Source organism: Pyxicephalus adspersus, chromosome 7, assembly GCF_032062135.1.
Source record: "Pyxicephalus adspersus chromosome 7, UCB_Pads_2.0, whole genome shotgun sequence".
Lineage (NCBI taxonomy): Eukaryota > Metazoa > Chordata > Amphibia > Anura > Pyxicephalidae > Pyxicephalus > Pyxicephalus adspersus.
This window is the reverse complement of record NC_092864.1, coordinates 21019880-21041896: the sequence shown is the minus strand read 5'-3', so window position 1 is coordinate 21041896 and position 22017 is coordinate 21019880. Positions and strand designations below refer to the sequence as shown.

At 38.5% G+C, this 22017-nt stretch overlaps 1 protein-coding gene across 2 annotated transcripts in view; it reads left to right on the top strand.

Annotated features, from left to right (window-relative positions):
* The window catches only part of IQCE (IQ motif containing E), a 34821-nt gene extending 13057 nt beyond the window's left edge, over positions 1-21764 (top strand). For both annotated transcript variants that reach the window (XM_072417788.1, XM_072417787.1), the window contains exons 15-24: positions 1727-1923; positions 2005-2085; positions 3915-4014; positions 4485-4646; positions 7639-7665; positions 14059-14175; positions 15641-15768; positions 17050-17159; positions 17799-17906; positions 19124-21764. In XM_072417788.1, coding sequence (XP_072273889.1) covers positions 1727-1923; positions 2005-2085; positions 3915-4014; positions 4485-4646; positions 7639-7665; positions 14059-14175; positions 15641-15768; positions 17050-17159; positions 17799-17906; positions 19124-19224 — 1131 coding nt within the window. In that variant the 3' untranslated portion in view covers positions 19225-21764. The remainder of the gene's footprint in view (positions 1-1726; positions 1924-2004; positions 2086-3914; positions 4015-4484; positions 4647-7638; positions 7666-14058; positions 14176-15640; positions 15769-17049; positions 17160-17798; positions 17907-19123) is intronic.
* The last annotated feature ends 253 nt before the right edge of the window (positions 21765-22017 follow it).

The window sequence follows — 22017 nt, the reverse complement described above, 5'->3', positions numbered from 1 at the left end:
TGTTGATTGTCCAGGAACATACCTGAAAGTGTGAAAGTTTCTGTCGTGCTTTTAGATGACCACTTTTCTAAAGTATTGACTGCTGTTCTCAGTTGGAAGTTTATGTATCAAAAGTACCTGACACCAAAAAGTAAGCAAAGTATCTATAGTTTTGTGTAGTGTAGAGGAATGCAGCTATCTGGGTAGGTATATAGATTTCCATGACGCTCCATATTATCATCATCACTGTGACTGTACTGCTCTTGTAAAAGTGTGCACCCAGTCCAAGCTCTTTTCCTAATTTTAAATGAAGAAGAACTGGTATCCCTGTCAGTCTAGATTGCAGGATTTAGGCATTACAGTTCTTGCAGTTGTTATACGAGGGTGTGCTCAAACGTTCCTGGCTTTGCCCAGAAAGCAGAGAGCCAGAGTTATGAAATAACACATTTATTCAACATATTCCCCCCTGAGACCGATGCACTTTGTACAGCGTAGTTGCAGCTTTTCTAGACCGTTCAAATAAAAGTCCTTTGGTTGGGCTACAAACCAGCTCTCAGCAGCATCCTTGACATCAAAAACGGCAGCATCCTTGACATCCTCAAAACGTTGCCCTTCAGGTGTTTCTTCAAATTCGGGAACAGATAATAGTCTGAAGGGGCCAGGTCAGGTGAGTAGGGGGGATGGTGGACCATTTGGAAACCTAGGATGTTCAATTTGGCAGCCACAACGTTGGACGTGTGCACAGGTGCATTGTCCTGCTAAAAAAGGAAAAATCGTCAACTTTCTACGGCGTTTCGTCTTCATTGCCTCCTTCAGCGGGTCCAGGAGGTTAGCATAATACTGTCCGGTGATACCAGAGCCCTGAGGTAGGTAGTCCACCAACAGAATACCGTCTTTGTCCCAGAAAACGGACGCCATGACTTTTTTGGCCAAATTCTGGTTTCGGGACTTCTTCGGCCGCAGGGACCCGCTGTGGCGTCATTCTTTTGACTGTTCCTTGGTTTCAGGATCATAGATGTGGAGCCAGGTTTCATCCTCAGTCACTAACCTAGCCAAAAATTCCTGTGCAGCTTTAAAATGGGCCAAAACGGGGTTTGGATGCTTCAACTCGTTCCTTCTTCTGATCATTGTTCAAACATTTCAGCACCCACTTCGCTGAAAGCTTGCGCATCTCCAGGATAGTGGTGATAACAAACCCAACACGCTCCAGTGAGGTGTCAAGTATCTGGGCTATCTTTTTTGCGGACATTTGCCGGTACTCAATAATCAGCTCAAGGACAGCAACGTAGGTTGCCGGGTCAGTTGAGGTTGGGGGGCTCCCACTGCGGGGCTCATCTTCAACTGTGAAATGCCCAGTTTTAAAACGAGATATCCAGGTTTTGACAGTGCTGTAGGAAGGACACTTCTCCCCCAATGTTTGTGACATCTCAGTTTGAATGTCCTTTGCTGACTTTCCCTGGAGAAACAAAAACTTTATGACGGCCCGTAACTCCAACAACATGAAACTTGCTTGTGCCTCTGCCATCACAGCTTTTCATTAAAAGAAAAAACAGTATAAAGAATCGCAAAGACCTGATATTTGCACAGTTTCATACTAAGATATTAGGCTGTTATATGCCCCCACACTCATTTTTCTTTTTCATCTGGAAAGGGGCAAAGTCAAGAACTTCTCAGGACCCCCTCGTATGCAGTTCCTAAAAAAGTATAAATGTATGCATGTAACCATCCAGTTTTTTCTTTCAATCAGAAATTAGAATTGGCAGAAAAGTCAAACTCAACAACTACAGACCAGGGAAAATCCACTCACCTTGGTGCTAATACTAATACTGATGAGGTAGATGGACCAACACCCAATCTTCATGAAGAATGTGAAAGGCTGAGGAACATACTCAAGAAAGTAAAAGAAGATCGTACGGCATTACAGGAGAGGCTTGCCACCAAGGAGTAAGTGCACTGTTTATTGGCTTCAGTCAGGTGATTATTAACACAAAAATGCAAAATGTAATATATATTCCTCTTCCAAAGATCAGACATCAGAAAACTACAACAAGAAAAGACAGACATGGAGGGGATGCTGCAAAGGTTGAAGGACAGAAAAGATGAGAGGTGAGCGTCCGTAGAATTCACTTGCAGTCATCGAAAGGAGCATTTTGGGATAAACTGTTGAAAATGAGAATGAGTTTATTTATACCTGTATAATGATGTCATTACCTCCCAATTAACTGTAATGTTCATGAGGAGGTCTGCTAGGCCACTACTATTGCTTCATAACAGAACCCTGCTGTAATTGTAATACAGATTAATCCTATCCCTTTGCTTAACAATTATATGGTTGCATCTGTAATATTCCTTCATTCAATAAATAAATCTTTAATTTATTTTCTGTGGTAGGGGTAGGGAACTGCTTACCATCTGAGTTGAGTAACCAGGCGCTCAGCATTCCAGGCATAAGCGCCTATGTCATCTTCTGTGTCACGTGTGACATACAAAGAGCAAATTTAAAGCTGAACTCAAGCCAAACAACTTTATTGGCTGTAATACTTATTTTGGTGATTTTGTCAAATGTTTGCTTTGGCTTTCTGTGTGGAAACTGTGTTGCCAGATGTTAAGCTGAACTTCTGGCAAACAGCTTAATACACATATGAAATATAGCTATGAAAGCAGTTTACATTTTTACTGATTTACACGGCTTTGCACAAGACACTAGTCTAGAAGGAGATGATAATTAATATTTCTCTTCTTCGGTTAGGCACTACTTACAGGTCTTATCTCTCTCATTGCCTGTGACTGAACAGTGAATGGAGGGTCAGCAGTCTGATGAGTTTATAATTTCGTCATTCTGCTCTCTCCTTCTATACATATAAGCATCCTTCTTGTAAGCACTTGAACACTGCAAAACAAGTGACCAGCTAATTCCTCTCCTAGTTTACAGTTACACTCAGGAACTTTCACTGATTCTATGCTCTTGAAACTCCTCTTGGCTCCTCTATCCCTCTCCCTTCAGCCCTGGGTGACGGTAAACTCAAAGTCCCATCACTATTTGCATGTGAAAGTAGTAAAGCCGCACACTGATGTTCCCTCTTGTGGAAAAACTTTTTTTGTCAGCAATGACAGAGACATTCCTCCTTCATCCTCTCTCTGATGCCTTTCACTCCTCCAGGGGCCTAATCATAGGCTTTGTGACTAAGCCCCAGGAGGAGTGAAATGTGACAATAAGAACGTGGGTAGAGTATCTCTGTCACTACTACAAGAATAAGGATTTGTTCACAGGTGTTCTGATTTTACTACCTTTCAAACCTGCCTGCAAAAAAAGATCATTGTGTATGGCTTCAATATTTTCATATGCACTGCATTAAAAAAATCATAATGTACTAAATAATACCCAACTGCAAAGATCTGTTTCTTTATTATGACGTTTATATGTTCAGCTTTAAACAAACCTTGAAAGTTTTAAAGCCAGCAGGAAAACCTATTAGCTAGGCAACTATCATTTTTAGAAGGTGGTTAGCAATGGCAGCCCACATTGTTTTCTTCAGTGTAACACCCACACGTGGATTGTATTCATTGAATCATCCAACAGAATTTTTTTGCAGAAGAATCAGAAAAAAACAGAACCATTGTGTAGCACCACAAAATTATGGCTGCTAAGAGATTGTGACATGGAAATCTAATTTATACACTTTCAAAAATAAACCAATTGAGGTGGACTACCACTAACACATTTCACAAGAAAGTGTTAGCAAAGGGTTAGATTCATCTGTTTGGTCCTTTTTTATGAACATGAATCTTACATAGACCAAATATTTCTGCTTAAAATTCCTGGAAAAGAAATTTGGTAAATGTAAAAGAAATGTATCTTGTCCAAATAACAGTTGTATTTTACAGAACACATTGTATTGATAAATTATCACTACACATTTTCTCCATTTCAACAGAGAGGAAATTAATCGACTTAATCAAAAGATAAAAAGGTTGGAGGCTGAATTGGAAGATGAGAAAAGAGAAAAAGAGGCTGCACTGGAGGCTGTGAAAAAGGTTATTTTATGTTTCCTTCTGTCCTTAGGGATCCATTTTGTGGAGCCACACATGCTATTATGAATGTTTCCTTTTAGATTTTAGTTAATCTTTATAGATACTCTATCTATAAAGAGAAACTCTAGGGGGGCGCACATATTAAAAGCTATTGTTATAATTTGTACCTTAAAGCAAAACTTCCCCTTTTTTTAGTAAATGTGATTTATTCATTTCCTCCACGCCTGGAATGCAGACCACTCAGGGTTATACCTACTATCTGCCCCAGGCCAGCAACCTTTTCTCCAACAATGTCCAGTAGGCTTCTTTTTATACTGCGTATGTCCCTAAGCTTTTATTTGGGTCAGCTCTACTTATGGTGACGGCAGGTCTGAGATTAGTAATAATCCACTGAAATTGATAGATATTGGGCCGATCCCTCTTATAACAACAAAACCCTGTTGATGAAAAGTGAAATCTCTTTTATCCAATAGGCACAGAGCCAGTTACCAGTGTCCCGTCCAAGCTCTGCAAGAAGCACATCCAGTGTGACATCTCGTAGGGGGTCCACTGGTTCCTCTGGGGGAAGAGAGAAACAAAGGCAGCAAGAAGCAGCACAAGTGATTCAGAAGAACTGGAGAAAATATAAAAGCAGGGTGAGATTTCTTGCTCCCATCTAATCCTAATCTAAGTTTTTCTTGCCTTGTCAAGAAAAATATACTTACCTATATCAGGTCCATTACCCATGCAGACTTAGGGTGCAGGGGACCACTGATCAAGCAATGCAGCTGTTCTCCTGGCCTGTCCTTTTGCTTTTGTGCTCAAACAGGATCCCTATCAGAATTTAACATAGCAAGAGAAATGACTTGGTGCTAATACTGTAAGCATGGCTTTAGGTGTGTAAAAAAAGGAGGGGATGCCCACGGTAAGTTGAGGAGGGGATAATCATTATACTGGAACTTTAATAGTTCCTGTACTTCCACAACATGAAAAATGCTGCATTTGTAATCCACCCATATCTTTCCAAAGATCATTATTTATTCTAGTGTTATTCATTACTCTTCTAAGTTATTTACATACTCTAGCCACCAGGGGTCACTATTTACTTCAATAAACATTACAGATAAGAAAATTGTCTTAATGGAAACATTTAATGATAATATATAGTAAACTTTAGTAAGATATCCAAGGCTTATTTTACTTTTTTTATAGTTAATCATAACTTTAATTGTTGGTAAACGTGTCCTTGGGAGTGATGAGCTACATATGTAAGATTGTTAAATGCAGAAAGACCCCTGCTTGGATCCTATATACATCAAATCGTAATCAAATATTTTCAACGTTTATTTAAAGCCCACGAGGTAAAACACACATGTATGGTGGGTAGAATTGGGTTTAAAGTAAAAGTAAACTAAAAAAACTAAAAAAAAAAATCACTCACTCTCCGCAGATCCGTCAATCCCTCTTCAGGTTTCCTGGTTTGGGTCCTGCGCCCGGCACCACCATCTTCTATCCTGTCTTATGACTTCTGCATACGTCACCCGATCTCGCACTGCATAGGTGCGAGATCAGGTGACCTAGCCTGCTGTAAATGGGGGTAAAGAGTGCCGATCTCATGCATGCGCAGGAACGTAATTTTTTTCCCCAATGAAGAAAAAAGCTCCTTCTGCGCCTGCCTGAGATCAGCCTGTGCAGAAGCAGCGGTATGGGTGACGTGCGTATCACGGGAGGCTCTGCGCTCCTATGTTTTACCCATGCTGGCATAAGCAACAGATCTACTTTAATGCAGATTCATAAACTTAACTTTTATTTGCTCACCTGGAAGCCAAAAAGAAATCCCCTATACTTCTTGTTATAAAGGAACATGTGACTCGCTTTTGAGGCAGTGCTATTCCAAACAACACTCATGTCTCATGAAGGGAGTCAAAGCATATTCCTTTATATTTAAAAGTAAAACGTATTTTACTTTTGGCTTGACAGATATGAGGGGGACCTTTGTAGAAGTCTGCATTGATGGGACCCTGTTACTTTTCCCTAACTGTTCTTGGATTTTTGTATTTCCCGAAGCATTCCTTTTTCTGTTATTAGGAAACAGACCACAACACGCGTCCTTTCTAACTCCTCTGTTGACTTGGTTTATAGCTGTGGCAAAATACTTTTTTTTTTCTCAACATGATGGCAAAGTTCAAGTTTTCTTTTGATCTCCACAAACAAGGAATGGCAAGATTGTAGTTAATAACTCTCTAAAAATAACTTAGCTTAACCTGGCAACAACATTTTAACATCAAATGAACCAAATAAAATCTATATACAATAATTTTTTTTTGGAAACAAAATCCAGCAAAAGCTGCCACTAGGGAGTCATCTGTACATACCCCACTACAAACAGCTTGTACTTTTTCTAACCATGGGTAGTCTGTTCTTTATTCACACATGACACTGAAATGAAACGTAGCAGCTTGTCCTGCTCACTGTTGTGAGGATTCACAACAGTGAGCAGTAGTGTCTACTCAGTTTTTTTAGCACTAAAAAATACATATCATTAACCTATGCTTTGCCAGTGTAGTGCAAAGCCTGCCACCATACGAACAAGCACTTTTTTTTTTTTTAATTCTTAGTTTAGTAGTTGGGAGTAAGGAAAGCATTCTTGTATAAGTTTAAATCAGGATGTCCAATTGGTGCTTATACAGGCCTGACTGTGTCCCTGTCCCCATGTAATATAACTGGCCAACCACAGTTTTGAAAACTGAACATTATATATATATATATATATATATATATATATATATTTGTGTGTGTATGTGCAATCTTTGATGTGTGAAATAACAATTACAGGTTCATTATCTGTCAAGGTTCTCCCTCTAACAATGCATTTATCTACTTTACGTTGTAAAAAGATGGCACCATCTTTGTTCACGTATCATTTAGGTTGATCATTACTACTTTGACTGAGATGCCAGCTCAGAGATGACACAGTCATGTAAATCATAGCACAGGTGCAATTCTTGGCTGTGTTTGCAATATCTGATACACATCAGCCTCACTGCTATAATCTTTCACCATGTAACTTGCCATAAAGTTATAGTGCTTGATTGGAAACTGAGGAAATGCCTCTGCTTGCCTGCAACAGGCTGATGACATCGTCTTGGACAACATCACCTTGGTGAAATTCAAGTATCGCTTTATAATGATAAATGGCTAAATAGAAAAAACAAAACAGTTGCTGCTGTATGTTATGACTTGTTTGAAATGTATGCTTTCAGATTTGTAATGGTTATATGTGACTTAAAATACCTTCTAAAATACTAATTTGCAGAAAGAATTCAGATAAGGAGTTCTGACTTTACTTGGTTCTTGTTTATTTTATGTCAGCTTCTCAGTGGTGGAAAAATCTAGAGATACTCAAACATCTAGTATTTCCTGAAGAGCAGCAGCAGCCCCCATACATGGCATGACAGGTTTTCTTTTGAATCTGTGTTCCACAGCTGCTTGTAAGGTTGATGACACTTTACAAAATGGCAGTCCTAGTGTGATAGTTTTAGTAGAACTAAGCTGCTCCTTCACCTTCAGTGATTTCAGTGACATTAGTAATTTAATGTACTTCTCTATCTTTGGATCCAGACATTTACCAAAGGCTTTGTTTTACAGAAAGAAGAGAATGATGACTTTGAAGATGTAAGTAACTCTACTGTATTTTATTATGTAATACATCCCTTTTATAATATGAGATGTGACACTGCCTGTTTCCAAATCACCAGCTCTTAGGTTGTAAAGCCAGGATAAGGATGACAACCTCGGAATCCGCATCAATATCAATAAGTCAACATTGGTGGTTTCAATGATAATATCTTGTCAATATCTTCAGTTTAGCATGTATCTAAATGAATACATTATAATACATTATAAATACAGTAGAACCTCAGTTATCTGGCACCCACGGGGAAACGTCGATTCCAGCTAAGTGGAGTTTCCGGTTAACTCTGAAACTGAGGTTTCTCATTATGCCTTTTAGCAGTAGACTTGAATAGGGAGACTTGTCCCCTTTCACCTCTTGCCCTGAATGGCTGAGAAAAGGGAAACCCTGATGAAGCTTGAGCCATCATCTAAGTTTCCCTTTTCTTAGCCAATCAAAGAGCAGAGTAATGAGTGGAGCTCTGCTCCACTCTCCTGACAGCTCTGCTCTCCTGGTTGCTCCCACAGCCGTAGAAGAGTTGTGATATGTGTTCTTGGATACAGAACACATGCTACAGCTCTGATAGGGCTGCAGGAGCAATGAAGAAAGTGGAGCTGTCGGGTGCCGGTTATCTGAATTTTTCCAGTTATCTGAGTTCCGGATAACCGGGTGTTCTACTGCTTATATATGTATATATGTATGTACATTTTCTGACATTTACTGAGCAGCTTGGTGGTAGTTTTAGTTCTCTTTTCTGTAATAAGAAGACTTGTAGCTTTCTGGGTACAGCGCATAGGACTTTCCTATATAAAGTCATTGTTGGCCCATTGTAATGTTTGCTTTACACTTTTAGTGGCACAACAGGTTCTCTTTGATTCCCGTATCTGTTTACAAACTATATTTTAGCAGGTTGAGAAGCTTGTTATAGAATTCATTTTGTGCAATGTAGCTATAAATGTTTAGTAAAATTTGCCAAAAAATACTAAATACAAGGCACTTTATTAAAAGTGAGCAGTACAGACAGCTGTGCTATCTGAGCTCCATGACCTAGTGTCATGTTATTAAATGAAAATATTAGACAGATGGCTGGAGGACAGCAGAGATGATTGGCTGATTATTATATCATTGCCGTCTAGATTTAACATGACTTTTATAGCCTCTTTGCTGCACTTCATTCTTTGCACAGTATCATTACCAGCATATGGTAGTCATTTGAGATGTCATTCTTCAGATGAACCTATGTAAATTGTAATGGTTGTTGCAAACATGATCTCATAGACTTTTAAAATGCTTTACATTTAGGTCTTTCAAGGTGCCTATACACAGGCAGATAGTCATTATTGACCTTTTTTACCAATGATTGTTTATGGGGCATCATTACAGAAATATATAAGGCTAATAAGGGTTCTCTTAGATATTCAGAAGTTGGGATAGAACATCTTTTTTAGTAGGGTTTTATCAGTTTGCCACTTTTACTCTTGTACACTATATAGTCAAAAGTATGTTCACACCTGACCATCAGAGCTATACTATATGGCTAAATCTATATAAACATCTGACCATCAGATCTATATTATGCGAGCAAAAGTATGTCAGCACCTGACTATCAGATCTGTACTATAAAGCTAAACATGGGTGAGCACTTTGGCTTTAAAACACCTGACCACCGGACCTACAATAAATTGTCAAAAGTATGCGTACACAATATATGGCCCAATGTATGAAAACACCTCTCCAAATTATTTTGGTCATTGATTATATCAACTTTTAGAAGACCAGCAAAGTTTGTCAAATGTGAGCATTGTATACCAAGGCCGGTGATAACACCTTACTGTAGAAGTGCATTTTAAAATGATTTTAACAAATACAAAAGTGAAATATTTATTAGGATCTATAAGATCTATTGATTTTCTGAAGCTGAATCTGTGTATATATCTAAATATATATAAATAATATATATATAATATAATATATATATATATATATTTAGGCACGTATGTCCTTCTATTTCCTGAAGCAGTCTAATAACATCCAGTAAGTTTGTGTTCTAAAAGGAGCAACATTGGTGAGGATACACTTTCATCATTGAAGCTGGGTGATCCAGCAAACTTGGAATAGATCTGGTCCAGGATTCGAAACATTTGCTAGCAAATAGCAAAAGATTTTAGGAAATCCATTCCTTCTCTGATGAAAATGTATCCTCTCCAGCCTTGGAAAGCTTTAATAAATCAGGGCCATTGAGTGATTAGATCATAGCATTTATACCTGGGATATTTGACCTGGGACTAATAGTACTGGTAAGATTTGGTGTACAATGCACAATGAGAATTTGTTTTTCACATTTCTTTTGTATTTAGGGTTAGAATCTCTGTTAGATTTCATTGCTTACTGTGTCACCATTGGGAAGATTTCCCCTCACTTTCAGTGTGGTCACTTGGACAGAAGGTGATGGCCTCCTCAAGTATAGGAAGTCCCATTTGGAGCCGCTCATCGAAAAACCCTCATTCAGTTACTGCCCCTAAAGATCTAAGGTGATACCAAGTGGAGTCTCAAAAGAAAAAGCATTTATAACATCTTCCACTTGGTCATGTGGCAAAGTTACTTTCAAAAAAAGTAATCCAAGTATCAAAAAATTTGGTGGAGTGAGTCTCCATGTTAATTGTCTTATCAATTAACATTAACCGATAAAGAACTTGCTGTAATTGAGTCAAAGTAGAAGGAGACGAGTTAAGCCAATTTTGCATATTACATTTGTACCTGCCAATAAGCACAGGTGTTCGATTTTTTTTTTTATTTAATGACCGCGAGGAGCGAGATCATATTGAACATAATTTGTGTGGAAGAGAGCCAGTAGTGAAGATAATTGCCTTACTGGGTCCGATATAGGCCACATAAAAAAGGAACACAGAGTCCCAAAATATCTGAATATAAGGGCAGGTCCAAAGAGCATGTTCATCTGAACCATTTGGTTCTTGGCATTTCGGGCAGGCCGTTAAAAATTTATCTATAGACCTGGGACTGAATTTACGGTCATAAGCATAATACGCCTTGTAAATAATTTTAAACTGCACTTCCCTCCAATTTTCGCTATTAATAGCCTTTCTAACCAGAGCCCAACAACGTTCAGTATCTCAAGAGTATCCTCACATGTTATACCTAGAAAACAGCCCATTTCTCTACATGAGATTCTTTAAGAGTCTTATCACTAGAGCTAAAACTCAGATATCCGAGATGAATAATTTGGTAGAAGATAAGCTCATAATTTGACGTAATGGCCTAGGAAATTGTAAAATGGGCTGGCCCTGTGGGAACAAAATAGTTTTTTATTGGTAATAACAGAGGGAGTGATGTAAAGGCAAGGCGTAGTTTGCACATACAATATCAAATGGTAGGATTGAATTCTGATCATCTAAAACATGTGCAAGTTTTATATTACCTCTACCTCTAATACCCATGGGGGAAACCAGGGCAGGAACCTATAGGTAGAATAGGGGTAACAGACCCTTAGACTTTGAAAGCTTGCAAGTCTCTCTTCAAGCTATCAGTGTATCTCTGAACAACAAATTTTTAATGATTGGTTTCGGGACCTGGGAAATGGGGGAATGTACAGCGACCAAGGACTAACCATAACTGATTCCATTAGAGTATCTGTAAACTATGTTGTGTTGTGCCACCAGTCTCTGGTGTGACGTAGTAGACACGCCAGATTATATCTCCGAATATCCAGTAAATTAAGAGCTAGACACTCCTTACTCCTGCATAATTTGAGTCTAGCAATGCGGGGCACTCTGCCTTGCCATAAAAAAGACAAACACTGAATGTAGCTTAGACACATCTGCATGTTTAAGAAAAAAATGGCAGGTTTTGTAAAGCGTATAACAGTCTCGTGAAACTGATCATCTTGATCAAATGTCATCTACCTGTGAGAGATAATGGGAGATTTTTCCATGCTGTCAATTCTGCAAATATTCTCTTAAAAAGAGGGATATAATTCAAACTATACATTTCAGGTACATTTCGGGAAACCTGAATCCCTAGATAGGTAAAAAAGTGATGTGCCAGTTTGATTCCCATTGGGGTCACCCAATTTGTTATAGCCGGAGGACCTCCACCACGTACAAACATCAATTCGCTTTTTGATTGGTTCACCTTAAAACCAGAAAAATTTCCATAGAGTGCAATATGATCACTTCACACATATCTTTACATGATTATTCATAAATAAAAGGACATCATTCGCAAAATATACAATTTTAATTCTTCCTTAGTCTAAAAAAACTAAAAAAAAAAAAGTATTGCTGCAGTCTTACCAGAAAGTTATTTATATGGCTTGCCATATGCAGTTATTTGATGGGTCTTATTCTTCACAACCATGATTTTAATATTACAGATTATTAGGAACCCCTATAGCGACTGTCCTAGTTATATATGCAACATCATTTCTCAACAATATAGCTGAAATACCACTGCAAAATATCAGTAGGGTGCTGTTGGGTTTTTACTGACACAGTGATTACTTATCATTACTCATAAAGGAAGCAACAAACACATACAGCACTGCACTTCAGCAGTAAGTAATCATAGGCTTTGCAAATAACAAGACCATTATACTGTTCATCAATATCAGGGGTAGGCAAACTCCGGACTTTAGGCCAGATACAGCCTAGCCAGTAGTCCATTCCAGCCTAATGCCCCCCTAATCGATCCGGCCTAAACCCGGTCAGCAGGGGTCGACAACCGGCGGCTCCAGAGCCGCATGCGGGGGTAAGGGGACATTCCCTCTCCTCAATATGCATTGCGGAGGAGAGTGATTTCCCTTGAGGGGCGGCGCTCCTGGTGGGGGGTCGAGCCATCAGCGCCGGACTCGAGAGAGAGTCCGCCCTAGTGTGCCTTTTTGACCTCCTAAATTTGCCTAGTGGCCAAAACAGTTTGCTGACCCCTGATCTATATATATAAAATCGTATATATGTATGTATGTATGTATGTATGTTTGACCATCACTAGAAAATGCATGGAGACATTTCAACCAAACTTGCCATACGTATGACTGGGACTCATGTGAGTGCACCAGTCATCTTTGTACAGCGCTGTGCTATATGTCAGAGCTATATTTGTATGTATGTATGTGTGTGTGTATGTGATCACTAGGAAACGCATGGAGACATTTCAACCAAACTTGCTATGTTTCACCATCACTCGAAAATGCATCAAGACATTTAAACCAAACTTACTAGACATAAGACACCACTAATCTTTGTACCGCGCTGTGTATATATCAGAGGTATATAAATGTATAATATTAGTGTTTGACTATGGGGGGGACATTAAAGTGTCAGCTCCTCTGTACAGAGACTGATGGGTCCAGCTCAGTGTTTTATTGTACAGCATTATGGTATATGTCAAAGCTATATAAATCTATATATTGAAAAAAATTGGATGTAGGTGTGTATGTATGTGTGTATGTTCCATCAGCACTCGAAAACGCATGGAGACATTTCAACCTAACTTGCCATACACATGATTGAGACTCATGTGAGTGCACCAGTCATCTTTGTACAGCACTGTGCTATATGTCACAGCTATATCTGGATGTATGTATGTATGTATGTGTGTGTGTATGTCATCACTCGGAAATGCATCGAGACATTTTAACCAAACATGCTAGACATATGACTCAGACTCATGCGAGTGCACCACTGATCTTTGTACAGCGCTGTGGCAGCGGCGAGGTATATTTGCATGTATGTATGCGTGTATGTATTTCTCAGTGTATTGACAGTGTGCCTTTTGCTTATATTTTCACATTCTTTTTTTGGACTCCTTAACAAATTTCTAGCCTGTAATAATGCCTTCGAGAAAACGTAAGGCAATTGGCCCAGTGCAATCAAAGGCAAAAAAATGAAACACCACCGTAGACAAGAAAATCACTATAGCTTTATTTGATTCTTTTTCCTGTACAATATAAGATTGCAATAACTAAATACCCGGTCAATGCCTGGTTATCAGCTAGTATGTACATAAAAAAAGAAACAAAAGTTAAAACGACTACTGTATTCACTGTACCAAAAAATTCCCCCAGCAAAAAGAGAGCATAACTAAATAGGAGCAGGAAAGTACAATCATGGTGTAGCCCTGCAGACGTAAAGCCTGCGTGTGAATGCAGAAATTTGTCTGCTCCCATGTACATGTACCTAACGAATTATGTACAGCAAAAAGTTTTTAGACCAGTAACACATATTACATTTATTTCCATCAAGCTGGTTTCATGCATTCATTAAAATCATTGGTGAAGCCAACCATTCTTGTAGGTGAGATTTACTTATAGGTTTACCGTTGTTTCTGGAACATGGAGGATCCACTTTTGTTTATGTTGCTTTATTTATTTTTTTTATTAGGGGACTGTGTTTCTCCAGGCAGCTCTCCGGGGTCACCTAGCAAGGCAGAAAATGTTATCCCCCCAGTCTTCAACATCTCGTGTAAAGTCACCAAGAACAAATAGTATGAGCCGCCAGGTAAAGAAAGATCTTTATCACTTGGATTTGTTATATGAGCAATTTATGTATCCTTTGTTAAAGAACATTGTGTGTGTGTTTGTTTACATATTATATGGATGAGTTCTTACCTTTCACTGTCCCTTTTAGCTTACATTAGCTAAATAAAATACATTTGTTTACAGAGTGCTTTATGGTTCCACTGCAGTACTCCGTGTGAACCTCAGGTGGCAGTACTGATGAAACAAAGATTTCCTATTGAAAACGTGTGGGAAATTCTTTCCATGTTTCTCTAAAGAATATGCTCCTCTACAAATAAAAGTTTTTCCTGAAATCCCCTCTAAATTCCCCACCATATCCTCTACTTAAGCAAGATCTGGTGCCAAAAACATTAGATAGGCTAAAAACTTGTCTGTGACTATCCTGCATGTTGCTTTTTTAACCTGTACTGAAACAAAAGTTTTACAAAATTAGAGACAGAAAATGTAGAGCAACAAATATTGCTTTCCTTATTTATATGCAATGATCATAGAGCAAGTTTAAAAATGTAATGCTATTTATCGTGTGTAGGAAGTATAGTCGGCAAGTCTGCTGAACTATTGCTCAGACTAATCAGTTTTTCACAGTTCCAGCGACTTAATTCTAAGCTCTATGACAGAAAAAACTTTGACATGCACTGGTAGTTAGTAATTCACAATAAACTACACACACACCCCTATATTTTCCTACTTGACCATGGGCCCTAAGCTTAAAGTGTATCTGTCATCAGATATAGTGTTTTATGCTAAATAAAGTATAACACGGGTATTACACGTTTAGGTATTTGTTACCCTTGACGTAGATAATAGCTTTCTTTTTCAGAATGTCTTCATCTCCTTTTCTTTCTGCAAGGACAGAGCAATCTTTGTCTAGGTATCATTCGGGGTCACCATTACCTCTTGGAAATGCCAGGGATGGCACAATCCTCATTCTGAAGCTTGTAGCTATATTCACAAATGTCTTACACTTATCAGCCATTATACAAATCAGCTGTCAATTTGTCTCTAATATTGAAACATGTTACAACATTACAGTCTGATCATTGGGAGAGGAGACTGTGGCAATGCTTTCTCCTTCAGGCAGCAGGCTGATTGAATTGTCTCAGCCCATGGTATGTGACTGGAGCACAATAAATACTTTTAAATAATGAAATGTATTTTTTATTATTATGTTACAGTATATTGTGACCAACATGTCAAGAATGTATCTATGCAGACTTGTAAAGTTACTGAAAAATTCTATGTAATTAAATAGCATGACAGAGATAATAGCATGCAGATGATAATTTACACATTACACCCCCATTACAGAATATCATTGGAGTTGGTGAAGGTATGAGAACTTGTTTCCTATCCTTGTTACCTAACTTGTTCCTAACTTGTTACCTATCTTTCAATCTAGTCCCTTGCACTGACTGATTCTAGCCATATCTGTGGTTTTGTTACAGGACAGTGCCGCGTCTGAGAGTAAACTTCTACAGGAACCCAGCAAGGAGGATGAGGATCATGTGACCCTTCTGCAGTCCACATTTAGAGCTCATTTAACGCGCACAAACATGCTGGGCCAGAGATCAAGGTACATCTCTTAACCATAACTGAGTGTACACAATGGGCTCTTTATCCATTCTCTGTACATCTTTACAAGTTGTGGCAGCAATGGGCCGGGATCTGTTCTTCACCACTGTGTCTTCTGTCTGCATGTCTTGCATCTGTCATCTGACAGTGTAAAATAAATGCAGCATATCACTAGTTGAACAGTATAAAATTTTGGCATTAGCTAAATCATTTTACAGTTTCTTAAAATATTATTTTGAATAAGTGCACAGATCCACAGCACAGAGTTAGAGCTGAGCATCAGAAAACTTAAATTGATTACAGCAGCAAGGAAGCCTTGTTGCATTTTGCACTATGGCACTTATTAATCAGGTCATAGCCTTATGGCAAAGTGTTGTAGTGTGCATGTGCTTTAATGTGCTTAATGGAATAAAGTCTCCCGCTGCTTAGTTATAACTCATGGACTATATCTGGATGTCAATGCTCAGCTTGGCCAAGCTAGTGAGTCCAAGATAAGGAAGCAGTGTGGATCCCGTCTGGTTCATACACACATACACATATTTTCTGTGAATACCTAGCAGTGGAAACTGTGTCTTGATTGATAACAATGGTTTTTCCAGGCTGACAATTGACATCCCTGAAATCTCTGTGCAATCTGTTGTTTCTCTGGGATATGATACATGTCTGTGCACTAAAAAAAATGTCATTCTTGCTAAAACATTGATATATATCATTAGGGTGTTACTGGCATACTTGGCTTGGCTGGTGCCAAGTTGTCAGACAATCCAAAGGTGAGTATCAAATAAGTAAAAACAAATAATAAATTATTGGGGAGGATTCATGCATCAGAGTCAATATGGTTCAATTGTAATTACATCCCTCAGTTAAATAAAAATCAAAAAGGGAATAAACTCTTTCGGGTTTTATTACTGTTGGAGTCCCATCTGGGGATGATTGCTCTCTCCATTTGTCCTATTAGGACAGACAGTGGAGGTTTGCCCCTGCCCTTGTGTTAATTGTCTAAGGTGGGAAATAATCCCTCTGTGTCTTTGAAACATGAAAGGGAAGGAATATCTTTGCACTGGACTCCACGACCATACAGAAAAAAATGTATCCCTAACCAATCCCAATTTTATTTATATTAAAAAGAAAAATGTTTCAGATGCACCTTGATTGTCATTTTAGATACAATGAGGATTGATTGTGTTATGAATGATTCATTAAGTCCATTATGTCAAACATAATAGGAAACAGAAGTATTTCCTTTTCAATATAACTAAATATACATTTTCCTTTGTCTCAGAACCAGTGAGGTGAAGGGCAGAGATAGCCCAATCAGAAAATCTCCCAGAGAAACCACAAGATCCCCCATGTCCAGGAAACCTTCCAATCAAAATTCTCAATTTTACCTAGGTAAGATCTTATGTATTTTATTATCTCTACTTTGCTGAGGAAAATCATAATTGTTCTTTATTTTTCAGCTATGGAAACTACCTACCTGCCAAATGATCTGTTTCTTTATTAGTAGAGTCACAGCCATGGAAGATTAGGAAGGTTGGTGAGCAAGACCTGGACTTGAGGGACTGAAGTCAGTGTTTGCAGAACAGAGGGCTTGGGTTATTTTTATTTACAGTTCTGGAAGCTGTTGACTCTGTGCAGAGGTGTACTTAAAGGGAACATGTGCTTTGCTAGCCTATGGCAAACTAATAGGTTTAGGATTTTAGTCTAAAATACAAATTGGCCTTACTAATGTGCAATATTGAGCAAGCAGAAGTTACACTTGGAGATTCTCCATAGTAATCGCTGCAAATAGGGAAAGTAAGATACGGATCACATCTGGCAGCTCAAATGTTATGGCTTTCCATTTAAAGATTAGGAGATCTAGATGTGCACCTAACTATGGTAAATAAAAACTGAATCTGGCAAACAATACAGTGAGTAAATGTGCCTTGTTACTAGTAAGCACCAGGTATTCTCCACTCTCTAAATTTACCCATATGCATTCAGGAAACTGATACTACAAGAAAAAACATCATTTTTTTTTAATTACAGATAGTGACAGCGGCGAAGAAGTAATTGAGGAGCTGGCATCTGAAGAGGAGGATGACGAAGTAACCAAGAGACCGCCTTCTCGCGCTTCACTATCAAAGCTGCAGTCAGGTAGATGACTTTGTTACAGTACCTATAGCAGAAGTAAACTCTGCTGCTGGCGCTCAGGTTTTTGCCATAATATGCAGATATCTTAACCTACCTGCCTATGCAGTACTGCGGCAACTGTCTCTTGTCACTGCAGCTGATTTCAGCTGCTCTTCTGGATTTAAGGTCTTTGGCTATCATTTTTAGCTGAGTGGTTATAACATAGTTCCTTTGAAAGGAAATGGAATCAGGCAGTGGAATATTTCTAGGTCTTTACACTGAGCCACACTTTTACAGAGACAACGCTATGTCCTGACAGGCAGGCAGAATGATCAGGCAAAAGAGACTATGGACATAAAGTTAATATATTTTTTTAACAAGCAGTAAATGAGCTTCCAAAAATGCCCTAACATCTGTAGCTGTATACACTGTGGAACAATTAATTCTCAAACTTTTCAAGAGCTCTAGTAAGTCCTTTGGGAATGATTAGATTAGTTGTACCTGTCAGGCTGTGAAATAGTGTAACTACTGCCTTACAGGCACAACAGCATGCTACATGCAGGGCCTAGTCCTACTGGAGGAGTCACGGGGCAGTTGATAAATATTCTCCAACTGCCTGTCAAAACACTCTGAGGCTGACTGCGATTGCTGCTAATCGGGCAGGTTGTAATCTGCCCAGACACGGCCAGTCTGAACAAATCAGCACTCAGCTCATTTTCTCTCTTATGTTTTAACTTTGTATTTGCTCTGTGTTACAGATTAGAAGGTGGTCAGACAGCCAACTCACTGCTGGCAGGAAAATAAAAACATTTACTGAAAAAAGTGGCAGCATGTAGAGAAATAATAGATCCATCTCTGCAGTTACGGAGATAGTGAGGGCTTGTCTTAAAGCATTTTTTCTTTATTTGTTATGCATTTGTGGTTGTCCCTGCAACCTTTGGTAGAATTCCAATATATATTTTGTTACTTTTCCTGAGAACAGAGCTTTCTCCCAGCATCATTCCTGGCCTTATTTTTTCATCCATATTTATTGTAAATCAGATGTTTCTTCTTTCTATAGAGGGCACAGCTTGGACCTGCTCTGCATTAGGCTGAATGAGCAATCTATCTCCCAGCAGTAGAATATCAGAGTAATGCAGGAAGTACTATCAGTACGTAGTGAATACATTTTAGGACAAGTGATGCTATACTTTAAAGTCATTCTACCATATAACAAATTCTGTTCATTTTCATTATATTAGGGAAGGCACAACAACCTATCGAAGAGGTACAGTCTGACGATTCCGACGATATCATTGTGTCTCCATCGCGGCCAGCAAGAAGGAAAGATTCTGACTTTTAAAAAATTTGAAATCATTTACAGTGCCTTCAAAACGCCTTTTATATAAACCTTTTCTTATTTATTCTGCTTAGTTTTGTGAAGGTCAGACATTCATTTTTTTTCCTAATTTTTTTTTAATAAAAAAAAAAGGATCGGTATAGTTTGGAATTTAATATGAGTCATTCAGTTTGATGCAAGTTATATTATATTAAATATTTTATTTTTTATGTCATTTAATTATAGACTTTTATTGAAATATTTATTCGAATGGAACAGTTTTTATAAAAGGGAAAAATGTACCAAGTTTAGGCTAGGAATCTGGCCCCTGGTATCCATTTAAAGTGGACTTATACAATGTTATTTCTATGTTAATATTCTTGCTGGGATGGATTTAAAAAGTATTTAGTAAATCTGGACAACTTACGATTCCTGGAGATAAAGCGGTTTCCAGCTGTTTTCACTGTTTGTGGTATGTCTAAAGGTATTTTTTCCTGTAGTCTCTGCTTAACAGGCAATTGAGCCAATCTAGAAAAAGATTCTGTGCTTTAACACATATCAAATGAACATTAGTCTATGCCTTTCGATACAATTGACAATTGAAAATCCGGTCATCGATAATCCGGTTCCTTCAGTTTTCCAGCATGAATTTCAGAGTGCATGTTCAATACAGGAACTGTAGTACACTGTTTGGCCACTAATGTTTTGATGGCACTGTTCTGCAGAAACAGCTGTTAGGTCTTGCTTGCTACACTAAATACACGTTAACACGTCCCTGCTGCCTGCTCCTTGGAACTGTGCAAGATGTCTGCGGGTGCTGCGAGAGGAAGACTGGCCTGTGTGTGGAAGTAAGTATAACTTTCAAAAATACGGAATTTTCGAAAATCCAGCACTCCTCAGGTCTGGAGGTTGCCAGATCTTTAAATGTCAACTGTATGTGATCATCACTGGGACATTGAGCAGCATTTTCTCAGTAAACATGAAACATTTATCTCCTACTATTACTCTTCGATTATGCACCCAGCAAGCAATATAACTGTATATGGACATTTGATAGAGGCCTACTTCTAGGACTACATATGCACTTTAAAGCGGAACCAAAGCCCTCTATACACACCAGATGCCACAATCTTCCTTCTTCTCTTCCAAGATACAATCTTCGACCATGTCACATAATTTAGGATGGGAGAAAATGTTTACCGGGGACAACTTTCATTGCCACAAACAAATGATAAAGTTTTCCATTCATTAGTGTTTAGACTTGAAAATTTGGGATATCCGATTTAAATAGTAGTAATTACAAAAATATTTCATAACTTGCATCTAACTAGATGATGACTAGGATATTTAAAATGTGCCAGATCCTTTCAAGGGGTTTTACTTGCAGACCAGTGTGTTTTGACCTTTTTAACATGGGGAGCCCTTGAAATACCATTCAGGTCTTCAGGGACCCCCTTCTATAATTAATAAATCCACAGTTGTTGGGTAATGCACTACTGGGTGCTGGTTTATGGTTGTTGGATCTTCACTACTGATTAGGGTGAACCCCTAGTGGCTTACAGCTAGTGATAAACCATCACACATTTAAATTTATTGCTATATTGCTAAGTCAGAAAAAGGTTGATACTAATTCTGAAGCTGTAGCTGCAAGACTTCTGTTCTCAATTCCACCCTCCAGTTTTTACAAGGACTTGTCTCTCTCCCAGCTTTTTTTTAATATATTGAAAGTACCAGGTGGAACAAGACTAGGAACATCCAATGGAATAATCTCAGAGATGGATACCTCTAGAGCAGCCTTTCCCAAACGTATAAATGTGGGGGATCCCTTGAAATAATTTTGTGGTCTGCTATACTTACTATATCTACAGCTCACAGTACATCAGTTTGTTAGACAGTGAGAAGAAGAATACTTCTTACATGGCTGACCAATGGCAAGAATGTCACAGATGAAAGAATGTTACAGATAGCCAAAAAGATCATTGGTATCACTGGCACTGACCTGAGAGGCACACATTGCTCAAGAAACCCCTATCAACCTCTGGAGGAACCCTGGTTGAGAAATACTAATCTAGGTATATTAGAAGCCACTAGATATGCCACTAATATACCCAGAAAGTCGAATATATACAATAAGAATTTATTGTACATAATACCCTTGATGTACATTACATATAATATCTTCTTGATTTAAATGCAAATCTGAACTCACATATAGTTCTGATATTCCTGTCCAGTCTAGAAGGATCTACAAGCAACATTTGTGGTTACCTAAGCATTCCCATTTCTACATATGATCCTTATTATCAACAATTCCACTCTGTTTAGATTAATTATGGTTAACACATCCTATAATAAGGGCTGCAGGTGGATGATTTTTGTTGATCTGAATTTCTACTTTTACAGGAATCTTTTGATATTTAAAGAAATATTTATCTCAATTTGTGTCACATAATGTCATGAAATGTCTGTTTACCTTTGAGATTTATGATTTTGTACATAACGCTTATGTTCCCTGTAGATTTTTCATATGTTTTTAATGTAAATATAAGTTGGTTTGCTTCCTATCTGTCTGACTGGTCCTTTCAAGTTTCTTTCAATGGTAACTCCTCCTCGCCCACTCTCCTCCCTGTTGGTGTTCCCCAAGGGTCAGTCCTTGGACCGGTTCTCTTTTCTCTGTAGATCTCCTCTCTCGGTAGTCTCATATCCTCCTTTGTCTTACAGTACCATCTGTATGCTGATGACACTCAAATCTATCTGTCCACCCCTGACGTGTCTCCCCCAGTCCTGGATAAGGTCTCATGCTGCCTGTCAGCCATC